At 41.8% G+C, this 14,160-nt stretch overlaps 1 protein-coding gene across 1 annotated transcript in view; it reads left to right on the forward strand.

The window, feature by feature from the left end:
• PPP4R3A (protein phosphatase 4 regulatory subunit 3A) overlaps nucleotides 1–10,048 on the forward strand; it is a 42,656-nt gene extending 32,608 nt beyond the window's left edge. Inside the window, exons 14-15 of the mRNA XM_084840709.1 lie at nucleotides 7,647–7,873; nucleotides 9,222–10,048. Coding sequence (XP_084696835.1) covers nucleotides 7,647–7,873; nucleotides 9,222–9,320 — 326 coding nt within the window. The 3' untranslated portion in view covers nucleotides 9,321–10,048. The remainder of the gene's footprint in view (nucleotides 1–7,646; nucleotides 7,874–9,221) is intronic.
• Nucleotides 10,049–14,160: the final 4,112 nt, after the last annotated feature.

A 14,160-nucleotide genomic window follows, 5' to 3' on the forward strand; every position in this document is an offset into this window, starting at 1 on the left:
GAATGCAGCAGCTTGGCTGTTGTCAGGAGCTGCCCCTTTCAGCATGTAACTCCTTTGCTGAGGGAACTGCTGTCTGTTCAATACTGGGCCAGGTTTAAGGGTCAATCCATCTTGCCCTTGGTCGGCCCCTGTTCCTTTTGCCTTCCACTTTCCCTAGCATCAGTATTTTCTCCAGGGTATCCTGTCTTCTCATTAGGTGGCCAAGGTACTTCAGTTTTGCCTTTAATATCATTCCCTCAAGTGAGCAGTCTGGTTTTATTTCCTGGAGTATGGACTGGTTTGCAGTCCAAGGCACTCTCAGAATTTTCTTCCAGCACCACAGTTCAAAAGCATCTATCTTCCTTCTCTCAGCCTTCCTTATGGTTCAGCTCTTGCAGCCATAGGTTACTACGAGGAATACCATTGCTTTAACTATGCGGACCTTTGTTGTCAGTGTGACGTCTCTGCTCTTCACTATTTTATCAAGATTTGTCATTGCTCTCCTCCCAAGAAGTAAACGTCTTCTGATTTCCTGGCTGAAGTCAGCATCTGCAGTAATCTTTGCACCTAGAAAGACAAAAGTCTGTCACCGCCTCCATGTTTTATCCCTCTATTTGCCAGTTATCAATCAAGCTGGTTGCCATAATGTTAGTTTTTTTTAGGTTTAACTGCAACCTAGCTTTTGCACGTTCTTCTTTCACCTTCATCATGAGGTTCCTCAGCTCCTCCTCGCTTTCAGCCATCAAAGTGGTATCATCTGCACATCTGAGATTGTTAATGTTTCTTCCAGTGATTTTAACTCCAGCCTTGGCTTCATCAAGCCCAGCACATCGCATGATGTGTTCTGCGTACAGGTTCAATAGGTAGGGTGAGAGTATACAGCCCTGCCGTACTCCTTTCCCAATCTTAAACCAGTCCGTTGTTCCGTGGTCTGTTCTTCCCGTTGCTACTTGGTCGTTATACAGTTTCCTCAGGAGGCAGACGAGATGACTTGGTATCCCCATACCACCAAGAACTTGCCACAATTTGTTACGATCCACACAAAAATTAACACAATTTGTTACGATCCATCTAAGTCAAAGGCTTTAGAATAGTCCATAAAACAGAAATAGATGTTTTTCTGAAACTCCCTGGCTTTCTCCATTATCCAGCGGATATTGGCAATTTGGTCTCTAGTTCCTCTGCCTTTTCTAAACTCAGCTTGTACATCTGGCAATTCTCGATCCATGAATTGCTGGAGTCTGCCTTGCAAGATCTTGAGCATTACCTTACTGGCATGTGAAATAATTGCCACTGTTCGATAGTTTGAACATTCTTTGGTGCTTCCCTTCTTTGGTATGGGGGTATAAGTTGATTTTTTCCAATCTGTTGGCCATTCTTGTGTTTTCCAAATTTGCTGGCATATGGCATGCATCACCTTGACAGCATCATCTTGCAAGATTTTAAACAGTTCAGCTGGGATACCGTCATCTCCTGCTGCCTTGTTATTAGCAATGCTTCTTAAGGCCCATTCAACCTCACTCTTCAGGATGTCTGGCTCTAGCTCACTGACCACACCGTCAAATCTATCCCTGATATTATTATCCTTCCTACACAGATCTTCCATATCTTCTTGCCACCTTTTCTTGACCTCTTCTGCTTCTGTTAGGTACTTGCCATCTTTGTTTTTGATCATACCCATTTTTGCCTGGAATTTACCTCCGATGTTTCTAATTTTCTGGAAGAGGTCTCTTCTCCTTCCTATTCTATTATCTTCTTCCGCTTCCGCGCATTGCTTGTTTAAAAATAATTCCTTATCTCTTCTGGCTAACTTCTGGAATGTTGCATTTAATTGGGCATATTTCCCCCTATCACTGTTGCCTTTTGCTTGCCTTCTTTCTTGGGCTGCTTCCAGTGTCTCAGCAGACAGCCATGTTGCCTTCTTGGTTGTCTTTTTCTTTAGGACGTTTTTTGTTGCCGCCTCCTGAACAACGTTGCGAACTTCTGTCCATAGTTCTTCCGGGACCCTATCTACTAAACCTAGTCCCTTAAATCTATTCTTTACCTCCACTGCATATTCATGAGGAATATTAGATCATATCTAACTGATCTGTGGGTCTTCCCTATTCTCTTTAGTCTGATTCTAAATTGTGCAATAAGAAGTTCGTGATCTGAACTACAGTCAGCTCTAGGTCTTGTTTTTACCGACTGCATAGATGTCCGCCACCTTTGGCTACAAAGGATGTAGTCGATCTGATTTCGGTGTCGACCGTCTGGTGAAGTCCATGTATAAAGTCATCTCTTAGGTTGTTGGAAGAGAGTGTTTGTTATGCACAGTGAGTTGCCTTGGCAAAATTCTATCAGCCTATGTCCTGCTTCATTTTGTTCTCCCAGACCACACTTGCCTGTAATTCCAGGTGTCGTTTGACTACCCACCTTAGCATTCCAGTCTCCTGTAATGAAAATAACATCTTATTTTGGTGTACTATCCAGTAGGTGCTGCAGATCCTCATAGAACTGATCTACTTCTGCTTCTTCAGCGTCTGTGGTTGGGGTGTATATTTGGATCACTGTGATGTTAAATGGCTTACCCTGAATTCGAATTGAGATCATTCTGTCATTTTTTGGATTGTATCCAAGCACTGCTTTAGCCACTTTATTATTACTTATGAAGGCTACTCCATTTCTTCTGTGGTCCTCTTGTCCACAGTAGTAGATCTGGTGGTCATTTGATGTGAAGTGGCCCATTCCAGTCCATTTCAGTTCACTGACACCCACAATGTCTATATTTAATCTTGACATCTCCCCAATAACCACATCCAATTTGCCCTGGCTCATAGATCTTACATTCCAGGTTCCTATGGTGCGTTGATCTTTAGAACATCGGATTTGTCATTCACCACCAGCACCGTTGGCCGCTAGCCCTCCTTTCGGCTTTGAGCTAGCTGCGTCATCACATCTGGGGCTAGTTGAACTTATCCTCTGTTCCTCCCCAATAGCATTTTGACCATCTTCCAACCTGGGAGTTCCATCTTCCGATGGTATACCGACATATCTCTGGTTGTACTGATCCATTTAGTTTTCATGGCAAGAATACTGGGGTGGGTTGCGTTTCCTTCCCCAGGGATCGTATTTAGTCTGACCTCTCTGCCATGACCTTCAAAGCCCTAAACAATTTGGGACTAGGATACCTGAGACAGCACCTTCTTCCTTACCAACCTGCCCGGTCACACTGAGGTCATCAGATGGCATGTCCTTGGTGGTTCCACATGGACCCACAGCCCGACTGGAGTCCACCAGGAAAAGAACCTTCAGTATGGTGGTCCCTTCCTGTGGAACTGCCTTTGGAGGTCAGGCAGGCACCAGAATTGTGTTGCTTCCGGGGCCTCCTGAAGACATTATTATTTCAAGAAGCCTTCATTGAGTGACCAGCTGCGGTTTATTAAATTCAGAATTTGTTTCTTTTAAAATGTTTTAATAGTTTTAATATGCTGTTTTATTCTTTTATCTCTGTTGTTCACCGCTTTGAAATCTTGTTATGTGGAGTGGTATATAAATACTGTAAATTAAAAAAAAAACATTAAAAAGTACTTTAAAATCCAGATGAACAGCAAACTATAAAGTGATAAAAGATTTCTATTGAAGCCAAAGTAAATGTGTCAATTTCCTTAAGGCAATTCAGTGAGGAAAACGTGGCAAGACTATTTGTTGTCCCTTTCGAATATTTGGGAAATAGCTAACACTACTAGGGTGCATAATGAAAGACGGTGAACCCAGCAGGATTGTAGAAGAGCGCCTGCAAAATTAATGCATGGTGCCTTGTGCATCAATTTGTGCATGGGTATTTGTAACTGTTATTAGACCTGGATTCAGTTGTCTTGTTTGTGTAAGCATTTATTTTCAGTATTTGTAAATAGTGTTTTCTGGGTGGCCTACAACAGTAAATCATTCAGATATGATATCAGTCAACAATCAAAACAATAAAAAGCATTGTCGATGGCCTTGTAGGCCCCTTCCAACCCAACTATTCTATGAAGCAATTAACAATTTCAGCAGCAGTGAATAACACAGTATAATATACAACAGCATCACTAGAAGTGCACAGATCTAAAAAGCCTGGTAAAATTTAAAAGGACTTCATGACGTCATCTGACACTGAAAAGTGTTTTAAAAAGATGTCAGGAAAGGTCTTCTGGGGAGGGCATTCCATAACCGGTGTGCTACCACCAAGAAGTCCTTTTCCCCAGTAGCGTGCATAGATTTGGACTGGCTTATGTGCTGTACAACTAACATAGGTACAGTAGCTGTCACCTTCATTTTCTTGTTGTTGTTCAGTCGTTCAGTCGTGTCCGACTCTTCATGACCCCATGGACCATAGCATGCCAGGCCTTCCTGTCCTGCGCTCTCTCCCGGAGTGTGCTCAGCCTTAGGTTCATATTCATTGCATCGGTGATGCTATGTAGCCATCTCATCCTCTGCCGTCCCCTTCTCCTTTTGCCTTCAGTCTTTCCCAGCATCAGGGTCTTTTCCAGAGAGTTTTCTCTTCGCATTAGGTGGCCAAAATATTGGAGCTTCAGCTTCAGGATCTGTCCTTCCAATGAGCACTCAGGGTTGATTTCCTTTAGGATGGACTGATTTGACCTCCTTGCAGTCCAGGGGACTCGTAAGAGTCTTCTCCAGCACCACAGTTCGAAAGCATCCATTCTTCGGCGCTCAGCCTTCCTTATAGTCCGGCTCTCACAGGCATACATTACTACAGGGAAAACCATAGCTTTGATTATACGGACCTTTGTCGGCAAGGTGATGTCTCTGCTTCTTACTATGCTGTCTAGGTTTGCCATAGCTTTCCTCCCAAGGAGCAAACGTCTTTTAATTTCATGGCTACAGTCACCGTCTGCGGTGATCTTGGAGCCCAAGAAAGTAAAATCTGTCACTGCTTCCATTTCTTCCCCTTCTATATGCCAGGAAGTGATGGGGCCAGATGCCATGATCTTAGTTTTTTTATTGTTGAGTTTCAAACCAGCTTTTGCACTCTCCTCTTTCACCCTCAACAAGAGGCTCTTGAGATCCTCTTCGCTTTCTGCCATTAGGGTGGTATCGTCTGCATATTGGAGGTTGTTGATAATTCTCCTGGCAATCTTAATTCCGACCTGTGATTCATCCAACCCGGCGTTTCTCATGATGTACTCTGCATATAAGTTAAATAAGCAGGGCGACAATATGCAGCCTTGTCATACTCCTTTCCCAATTTTGAACCACTCAGTTGTTCCATGTCTGGTTCTTACTGTCGCTTCTTGACCCTCGTACAGGTTTCTCAGGAGACAGGTAAGGTGGTCTGGTATTCCCATCACTTTAAGAATTTGCCACAGTTTGTTGTGATCCACACAATCAAAGGCTTTAGCATAGTCAATGAAGCAGAAATAGACGTTTTTCTGGAATTCTCTTGCTTTCTCCATGATGCAGCGAAAGTTGGCGATTTGATCTCTAGTTCCTCTGCCTCTTCGAAACCCAGCTTGTACTTCCGGTAGTTCTCGGTTCGCATACTGCTGAAGCCTAGCTTGTAGGATTTTGAGCATCACCTTGCTGGCATGTGAAATGAGCGCAATTGTACGGTAGTTTGAACACTCTTTGGCGTTGCCCTTCTTTGGAATTGGAATGTAAACTGACCTTTGCCAGTCTTGTGGCCATTGTTGAGTGTTCCAAATTTGTTGGCATATTGAGTGCAGCACTTCAACAGCATCATCTTTTAGGATTTTAAATAGCTCAGCTGGAAGACTGTCATCTCCGCTAGCTTTGTTGTTACTAATGTTTCCTAAGGCCCACTTGACTTCACTCTCGAGGATGTCCAGCTCAAGTTCAGTGACCGCACTATCATGGCTATCAGGGACATTAAGATCTTTCCTGTATAGTTCTTCTGTGTATTCTTTCCACCTCTTCTTAATCTCATCTGCTTCTGTTAGGTCCCTGCCTTCTTTGTCCTTTATCATGCCCGTCTTTGCACAAAACGTTCCCTTGAGATCTCCAATTTTCTTGAAGAGATCTCTAGTCTTTCCCATTCTATTGTTTTCCTCGATTTCTTTGCATTGTTCATTTAACAAGGCCTTCTTGTCTCTCCTTGCTATTCTCTGGAACTCTGCATTCAGTTGGATATATCTTCCCCTTCCTCCCTTGCTTTTCGCTTCCCTTCTTTCGTGAGCTACTTGTAAAGCCTCATCAGACAGCCACTTGGCTTTCTTGCACTTCTTTTTCTTTGGGATGGACTGAGTTGCTGCCTCCTGAACAATGTTACGGACCTCCATCCATAGTTCCTCAGGAACTCTGTCTATCAGGTCAAATCCCTTAAATCTATTCCACACCTCCACTGTATATTCATAAGGGATATGATTTAGGTCATCCCTGAATGGTTTAGTGGTTTGCCCTACGTTCTTCAATTTAAGCCGAAATTTTGCAACAAGAAGCTCATGATCTGAGCCACAGTCAGTTCCAGGTCTTGTTTTTACTGACTGTATAGAGCTTCTCCATCTTTGGCTGCAAAGGACATAATCAATCTGGTTTCGATATTGACCATCTGGTGATGTCCATGTGTAGAGTCGTCTCTTGTGCTGTTGGAAAAGAGTGTTTGCTATGATCAGCGTGTTCTCTTGGCAAAACTCTATTAGCTTTTGTCCTGCTTCATTTTGTACACCAAGGCCATGCCTGCCTGTTACCCCAGTGATTTCTTGACTTCCTACTTTAGCATTCCAATCCCCTATGATGAAGAGGACATCTTTTTTTAGTGTTAGTTCTAGAAGGTGTTGTAGGTCTTCATAGAACCGATCAACCTCAGCTTCTTCGGCATCAGTGGTTGGGGCATAGACTTGAATTACTGTGATGTTGAATGGTTTGCTTTGGATTCGTACTGAGATCATTCTATCGTTTTTAAGATTGTACCCCAGTACTGCTTTTCCCACCCTTTTGTTGACTATGAGCGCTACTCCATTTCTTCTAAGGGATTCTTGCCCACAGTAGTAGATATGATGGTCACCTGAATTAAATTCGCCCATGCCTGTCCATTTGAGTTCGCTGATTCCCAAGATGTCGATGTTCAATCTTGCCATCTCATGTTTGACCACCTCCAGCTTACCTTGATTCATTGATCTTACATTCCAGGTTCCTAAACAATATTGTTCTTTACAGCATTGGATTTTCTTTTCACCACCAGACACATCCACAGCTGAGTGTCCTTTCGGCTTTGGCCCAGCCGCTTCACTCTTTCTGGCGCTACTTGGAAATACCCTCTGTTCTTCCCCAGTAGCATATTGGACACCTTCCAACCTGAGGGGCTCATCTTCCGGCATCATCTCTTTTAGCCTTGTGATACGTTCCATGGGGTTTTCTTGGCCAGAATACTGGAGTGGGTTGCCATTTCCTTCTCCAGTGGACCACATTTTGTCAGAACTCTCTGCCATGACCTGTCCGTCTTGGGTGGCCCTGCACGGCATAGCTTATGGCTTCACTGAGTTACGCAAGCCCCTTCGCCACAACAAGGCAGTGATCCATGAAGGGGGAGTTTTCATTTTCTAGGAAGCAATAATAAAATGCCACTATAAAAAGCAGTAGTATGATAAGGTTAAACTTGCTTTTTGTGTCTTGAGCCTGCTGCTTTTACAGTAGAACTTTATTACATCAGTATTTGTTTTAAATTCCAGTTAAAGAAAGTGAAGAAAAGGAGGTCCTTCTGAAAACTAATATTTCAGGTCGCCAGAGCCCAAGTTTTAAACTTTCCTTCTCTAGTGGTACAAAGGCTAACCTCACCAGCCAGTCAACTGCAAGTAATTTGCCTGGGTCTCCTGGATCTCCAGGATCACCTGGGTCACCGGGATCTCCTGGATCAGTTTCTAAAAGCACATCACAGATGGCAGCTATAACTACCAAGGTACTGATTTCTCCTGAATCAAATCATGCTGTTATATCAAAACTGTATACCAGACAACCCATCCCTGAATTTGCCATAGGGATGACACAACAACCCACCCTGTGAATAAGCTACATGATATGGGTTGTTCGTGGAATAACCCGTAGTGTGCCTGACAGATGATTGGGCTCACAGAAGGTTGTTCTCCCCCTCCTTCCCTGTTGGTTGTCCAGCTGGTGTATCCCAGGGTCCTGCATGGTAGAACCCGTCTTGTCTGCCCATCCTGTCCCGTCCCCCTCCCTGCTCCGATTGCAACTCTTTTTCATTCAGCTTTTTAATGTTATTTTTGGGGGACCCTGAAATTTGCACAGATGGTGCCGTTACATTTTGTTTTGTTGGCCCCAGGAATTTGCACAAGTGGGGGCCGTATTTTTTTTGTCGGGTTTTCACACTTGCGCAAGTATACACTTAGGCTGTCAAATATATATAGCCTTGGTGTGTCAATGCCCTTGCATGTTTCAGCTGTCAAAAGCAGCAAAGTGCAGTATGAAACGTGCAAGGAAATTGACAAGATGAGACTGCAAACAGGCTAATTTGACAGCCGTTGACAGTGACAGTTTGGGACAAGGAGACCAGATCACCCACTTAGCAAGGTGATCCCCAAGGTTTTAAGTGTTGAACTGACACTTGTGGGTGCCCTGCTTCCATTCCACATTTCCCTCAGTCTCTAGCAAGTCCTTTTAAGAGAGATCTGCCCCCCTCTTTTCACCGTTCCCCTCTCTGCCATGGTTACTGCAAATGGGAGCTTGGCTGCCATCAAGCAAATGCTGCTATAATTTCAACACCAGGTTAAACTTATTCATTTGCCCAAGCATTTTAAAGTGTTTTGCCAATTTCTTTAGTTTGCTTTGCAATGTTTATGCATTTGATTTGATTTTCTGAGATACTGGTTTACAATTCTATTGTATTGTATTGCGGAATATTTTAGTGTTTAGGCCTTTTGTATGCTGTCGCATTATCCTAGGATGAAAGGCAGAATAAAATTACTTTTAATTAATTAATAAAGTTCCTGTGTGTTCCTTCAGATGTATTGTGCAAGCACAGCTGTTGTTCTTAAGCTGTTGGTGATAATTTAGTGTAGGTGGAGCATGGTAGAGTTGTGGGTGCTCATAATCTCAAAAACACCATGCTCCTTAATAGTTGATAATTCACCTAAATATCTCTTCATTGTAGTCACAATAAAAACATTTTGCACAATACAGGAGAAGAGACAACTTCATTAAATTATCATGACTTGATAATTCACTTTGAAAGACAAAACTCTCAAATAGCTACTGTTTGTAAATCTTTCTTTTTCTTTCATTTTTAGGGAGGACTAGTGGGGCTTGTAGATTATCCTGACGACGATGATGAGGATGATGAAGAAAGCCTACCTTTGTCACAGAAAGCAAAGCTAGAATCCTCATAATGACAGCTCTGAATATCAGTATCGGTTAGGTGATAAACTAGGTTTCCAGAGGGGGGGAAGTCCATAATTAAAAACTGAAATCTCTAGTGGATTACTGTGTATAACACAGATCAGTTTAAAAACATGTATTTCTGCTAATCAAGTGCCAATTTGAAGGAGCAGAAGAAGAGGAAATACTACACTTTATGGAAAAGACATGCCTTTGACCTCTCCAGCTTGGACCACGCATTGCCCTTTTCTCAGGGAAGGAAACGGAAAATATAAAGCCAACAGGGCAGGAGTTTTGGTAGTGGAATTCTGGATTGGCTGTTCAGTTATTACAATCAGAATGCTTTCTTGGACCATATACAAGACTTTGAAGAAAAGGCTCTTCTGCCATAATTCTTCACTAGCTAAGAATGCCAGCAGTTTCTTTGTATAAAGAGACCTGCCTTTGAAACCATACATTCTGAACATTTTAGTCAAGCTACAACAGGTTTTAAAAAAAGAAACTCGTTGGGGGAGGGCTGAACATAAGTTTCCTCTTTTTTTAATCTGTTCCCTTTTGCCCTATAAACTGCAGATTTTTGTTTGAAGGTGAGGGATTTGTTCATCCCTTGATTTAAAAAGATTGAATGGAATTCTAGATGTCACTTTTGTGTCATAATTTTATTTTTATTTTGCCCCGAGTGTATGCTTAGTTGTTGAGTATATATTTGGGACCATTAAAATTTTTTGATGTAATATAATCTCACTCTTGTGCTGGTACCTGTTTCACCTGTGTAATTCTGTTCTACATCACAATTCTTAATAAGTTTAGGATTTTATGGGAGATGGTATAGTTTTTATTGAAAAAGAACAAATTAATCTTGCCACAATGTGCATACAAAAGCAATACTATTTTGTGACTAAATATTTTATATTAAACTTTACATCATCAACTGTATTGAAACAATTCAGGGAAATAGGTTGGTTGTTTTTTAAAAAAATACTTTTAAGTAACCTATAAATATGAAATTAGTATTCCAAAGAGATTTTGAAATTTCTTAACTGGGAACTATGCTGGTACGTTTAAACCAAATTTGAAGTGGTTATTTAAGAATACAAATATACTGACACATTTGAGTTTTGAAAATAAAAAAAAATAAAGATGAAAGAATTACTGCATTAGTGGTATTTTTTAAAACTTCTGACTCCCTTTGGAATACCAGTTTTACTGTTGCAGATTATGCCGGGATTATGATATTTTTATGAGAATTCAGGTCATCAATCTAGTTCTTGAGAGAAAAATAGTCAGATATTCTACTGGTATAACAGTAGCTATCCTTTTGTCTGCTCAGTGTGAACTGGACTTATTTTAGTTCCCATAAAGTAAAGATTTTCCAGATATTTTTATTAGACGTGTGCAGAGAGGAAGACTACCCAGAATCTGATCCCTTATTTAATTTCCAGGGAGTCTTCTCAACCTAGTACAATTCTTTGGTTCAAATGTACCTCTCCTCCTTGCTGCAAGGAGAAAGGAACAAGTAGAGCAAGTTGTACAGCATTTATTTGAATTGCATTTATCCTGACCATCAAACCAAAATACCATCCTCTTTTCAGGGAAAGAGCAGCCTTCAAACCAGGGTTATAACCCAGTTCACTCATTACTTCTCTCCGTAGAGATGGAGACAGATGCTCTGGAGCCCAAGGTCCTTGGTGCTGAGACTTCTCCCCAGAAAGTTACAAATGTATTTTGTTATACCATTTCAGTTCTCAAGCACAGCTTGCATTGCATAAAACACTGTCCACGTTTAGGTTTTTAAAATTTACTAGTTGCTCACTTTGCTGGGTGTATCTGCTGTTCATTATAGAGATCTCTAATTATTCTACACCGTTTTAATTTCTTTTGTTTTTTTAAACACACTCCGCCTCAGTCAATAAAGGAAAAGTATAATGGGGGGAATGTAGGATGCCTTCAGTATAAAGTCAAACCTTTTTTTAGGCATTGTATAGCTGTCTATACTGCAATGAGAGCACAAGGATGTGTTAGGTTGCAACTGTCCTTTCTGTGCCACTAATAGCAGTGTCCTGTGTAGGAGACATCTGGATATGCTGCTACACAGCATCCATTTGATCCTAGTGTTATAATTCTTAGAACCTTACATGTTTCTCAAGTCTTCTTGGGAGAAATTACAACATCTTCAGTTATTCAAAACTGGTTTATGTTAGTAGTAATAGCCTGTCACTTTGCCGTGGGCATCCAGTGATTTTATATCCAAGCAGCACTTTCAGCCTAGCTTTCCAAGGTCCAAGTCCAGTGTTCTGCCTATCATGTTGCACTTTTCCTCTCAGCACTGCAGGCTTCTACAATGCCTACCCCAGTTGGCACCAATAGACGTTACAGCACTGTATACCATGGCTTAAGATTTGGTGGGGAAGAAAGGTAGATACTAGGAAAAACTTCCTGAGTTATGTAGCTCGGCATGGTGCAGGCTGCCAAGGGATGTAGTGGAATGGTTTTCCTTGGATATAAGGATTCAAGGAAAGAGGCTGGCATCTGGGAAATGCTGTAGGACTGACGTACAGGATGGAATTTGAATAGATGATATTGGTTAGCTAGGAGCCCACAATAAATTGGATATAGATCCACCTTCGTTTGAGATGGGTGAAGGTGTGGAGGACTTAAATCACATTAAATCAGTTCCTTAGGTGCATTATAGATACTCAGAATCTGAACTGAATTTCAACAAATGTCGTCCAGCATTGGTTGCACATGTATCCATCCTGGGAGGGTATGAGTCCTTATAGAAGAGCGTCTATAGGTAACGGGGAAATAGTTAAAATTTTGACTTCGAGAAGGGTTTGAGTGTGCCTGTTGCTACTCCGAGGGGGAATGCACATCCATCTGTTCCAGTGTTGAGACCACCCACCTACAAAAAGTGGAGCTGGGAAACTTACAGGTATGACCAAGCTATATTTTCCCTTTTTCATACCCTCAGAGATGGAGAATGAAGAACACTCTTGTTGAGATTACAAGTGTCAGTGAATTTGTTTTGTCTTACAATTTCCTGAAGACAATTGAATCAATTATATCTGTTAGATGCAGAGCTGGGTAGCTAAGAACCCAGGATGAAATCCTATGCTTCTGAAAATCTTGATGAAATTCAGCAGCTGTTATATCTCCATTATTAGGGCAACAGTCTAATTATATTTACTGTTTGTTTAATGGTAGTACAAGTACAACATGAAAACTCTGGTGGATGTGTTTGGCAGAGCAGTTCTATTACCTTCTTGACATTGGTTTGATGGATGGGTAGGAATAATTTTTTTCCTTGTGGTATGGCTCTGCGGTACAAGTTTTCAGCCAACTTTTTCCTCTGAGAATAACTGTGTGTGTGTGTGTGTGTGTGTGTGTGTGTGTAACCACTTGGTAACCTGGTATTGTTTGGCAAGTAGTGAGGACAATCCTACTACTCTACCAAACTTTCAGGATGAGCTCAGTCACCTGTATCACCATGCCACATGGTGAATAAAATCTATACCATACATCAGGTGTGGCTGTAAGGTCAAATTTATTTTACTTTAGAAAATGTCTACCCTGCCTTTTTCCCTCACAAAAGACCCCCAAGGCAGCTTTCAGATAAATATAAGTGCAATATAAAAGGGATGGAGGGAATAATCCTGTGGCCCCTAGACAGCATCTGAGGGGCCATAGGTATTTTGGATTTCCTGATCTGGAGTCTGAGACAGCGCTCTGTCCTCTGAGGGGGGAATTGGAGCTCGGCCCCCGCCTTTCTCCTTGCCTGCTGTTCTCTTGAGGTTGAGAGCTTGACCTCTGAGAAGGGGCTGTTTTGGTAGGTGGAAAGGGGAGGAGACCAGAGATGCCAGGATACAAGTTCTTCGTGATCCCTGTGCATCACACATATGGGCTTTGTGCCTGCATGGAGCCTCAATTTGGGGAAAAACTTCTATAGCTTAGGCATTTTAGGTGGGAACCCTGCCCTATCATCTCCTGCACATGGCCTTGTGGGTTCCTGCCTATTCCGTTAGTTCTCTTGACCATGGCAGCCTCGTTAGGGAGCTTCTCGTTGATCAGCTTATCTGATTGTTTTTTGGCATTTTGTTCTGTCTTACCTGACTTGCATATTTCTCTCTTGTCTTATTTTTATCACGATCTTCTGATCACCTGCAAGGGCATATGGCCCTCAGGGCTCCCGTCAGGAAGTGTGTGCAGTGCCTCTCCAGACTCCTTCCCTCACTCTTTGACACGCCCCAACTACATGGGCAAAAAAGCCCATCCAGCAAAAAATGCAGGGCGGAAGGATGGGGAGGCAAAGATCACCTTCGCTACTTCTCCCAACCTGCATAGGAGGGAGTTCAGGGGCTTACAACCATCAAGGCGCAACCCATAGGATTATGCCCTAAACTAAGTACAAATATGTTGAAAACTGGCCTGAAACTACTCAGTTTTCTGATCAAGTGCCGAAGTAGATGAATTTTTTTTTCTTCATTAATTGGCAGGGCAATACTGAATACCAGCTTGCCCAGTAGTTACCACCATGGTAAGTTACCACTTCATCATCTGTCTGAACTCACCATCTGCTGCTTTTGGGGTGTAATATTCCAGGATTCCTGAGAATTTTCATCTCCATTTTTATTAATTCACACATTTTAGGTGATCATGTATTGGAAGTTGTAATACTTTTGTTAACTTTTGTTCTATTAACTACACAAACCTTCAAGCTTGATTTTAAAAAATCTCAGTAAAATTACAATGTAGCCTCTACAGTTGATGATGTGGAGTTGTTTTTTTGTAGAGCTGCTCTAGTGACTAATATAAATATATTTCAAAATAAATAAATATAGTTTCTATAGCTTT

This window comes from Heloderma suspectum, chromosome 1 (genome assembly GCF_057233095.1).
Source record: "Heloderma suspectum isolate Gila_16-S chromosome 1, 16-S_ref, whole genome shotgun sequence".
NCBI classification, from domain to species: Eukaryota; Metazoa; Chordata; class Lepidosauria; order Squamata; family Helodermatidae; genus Heloderma; species Heloderma suspectum.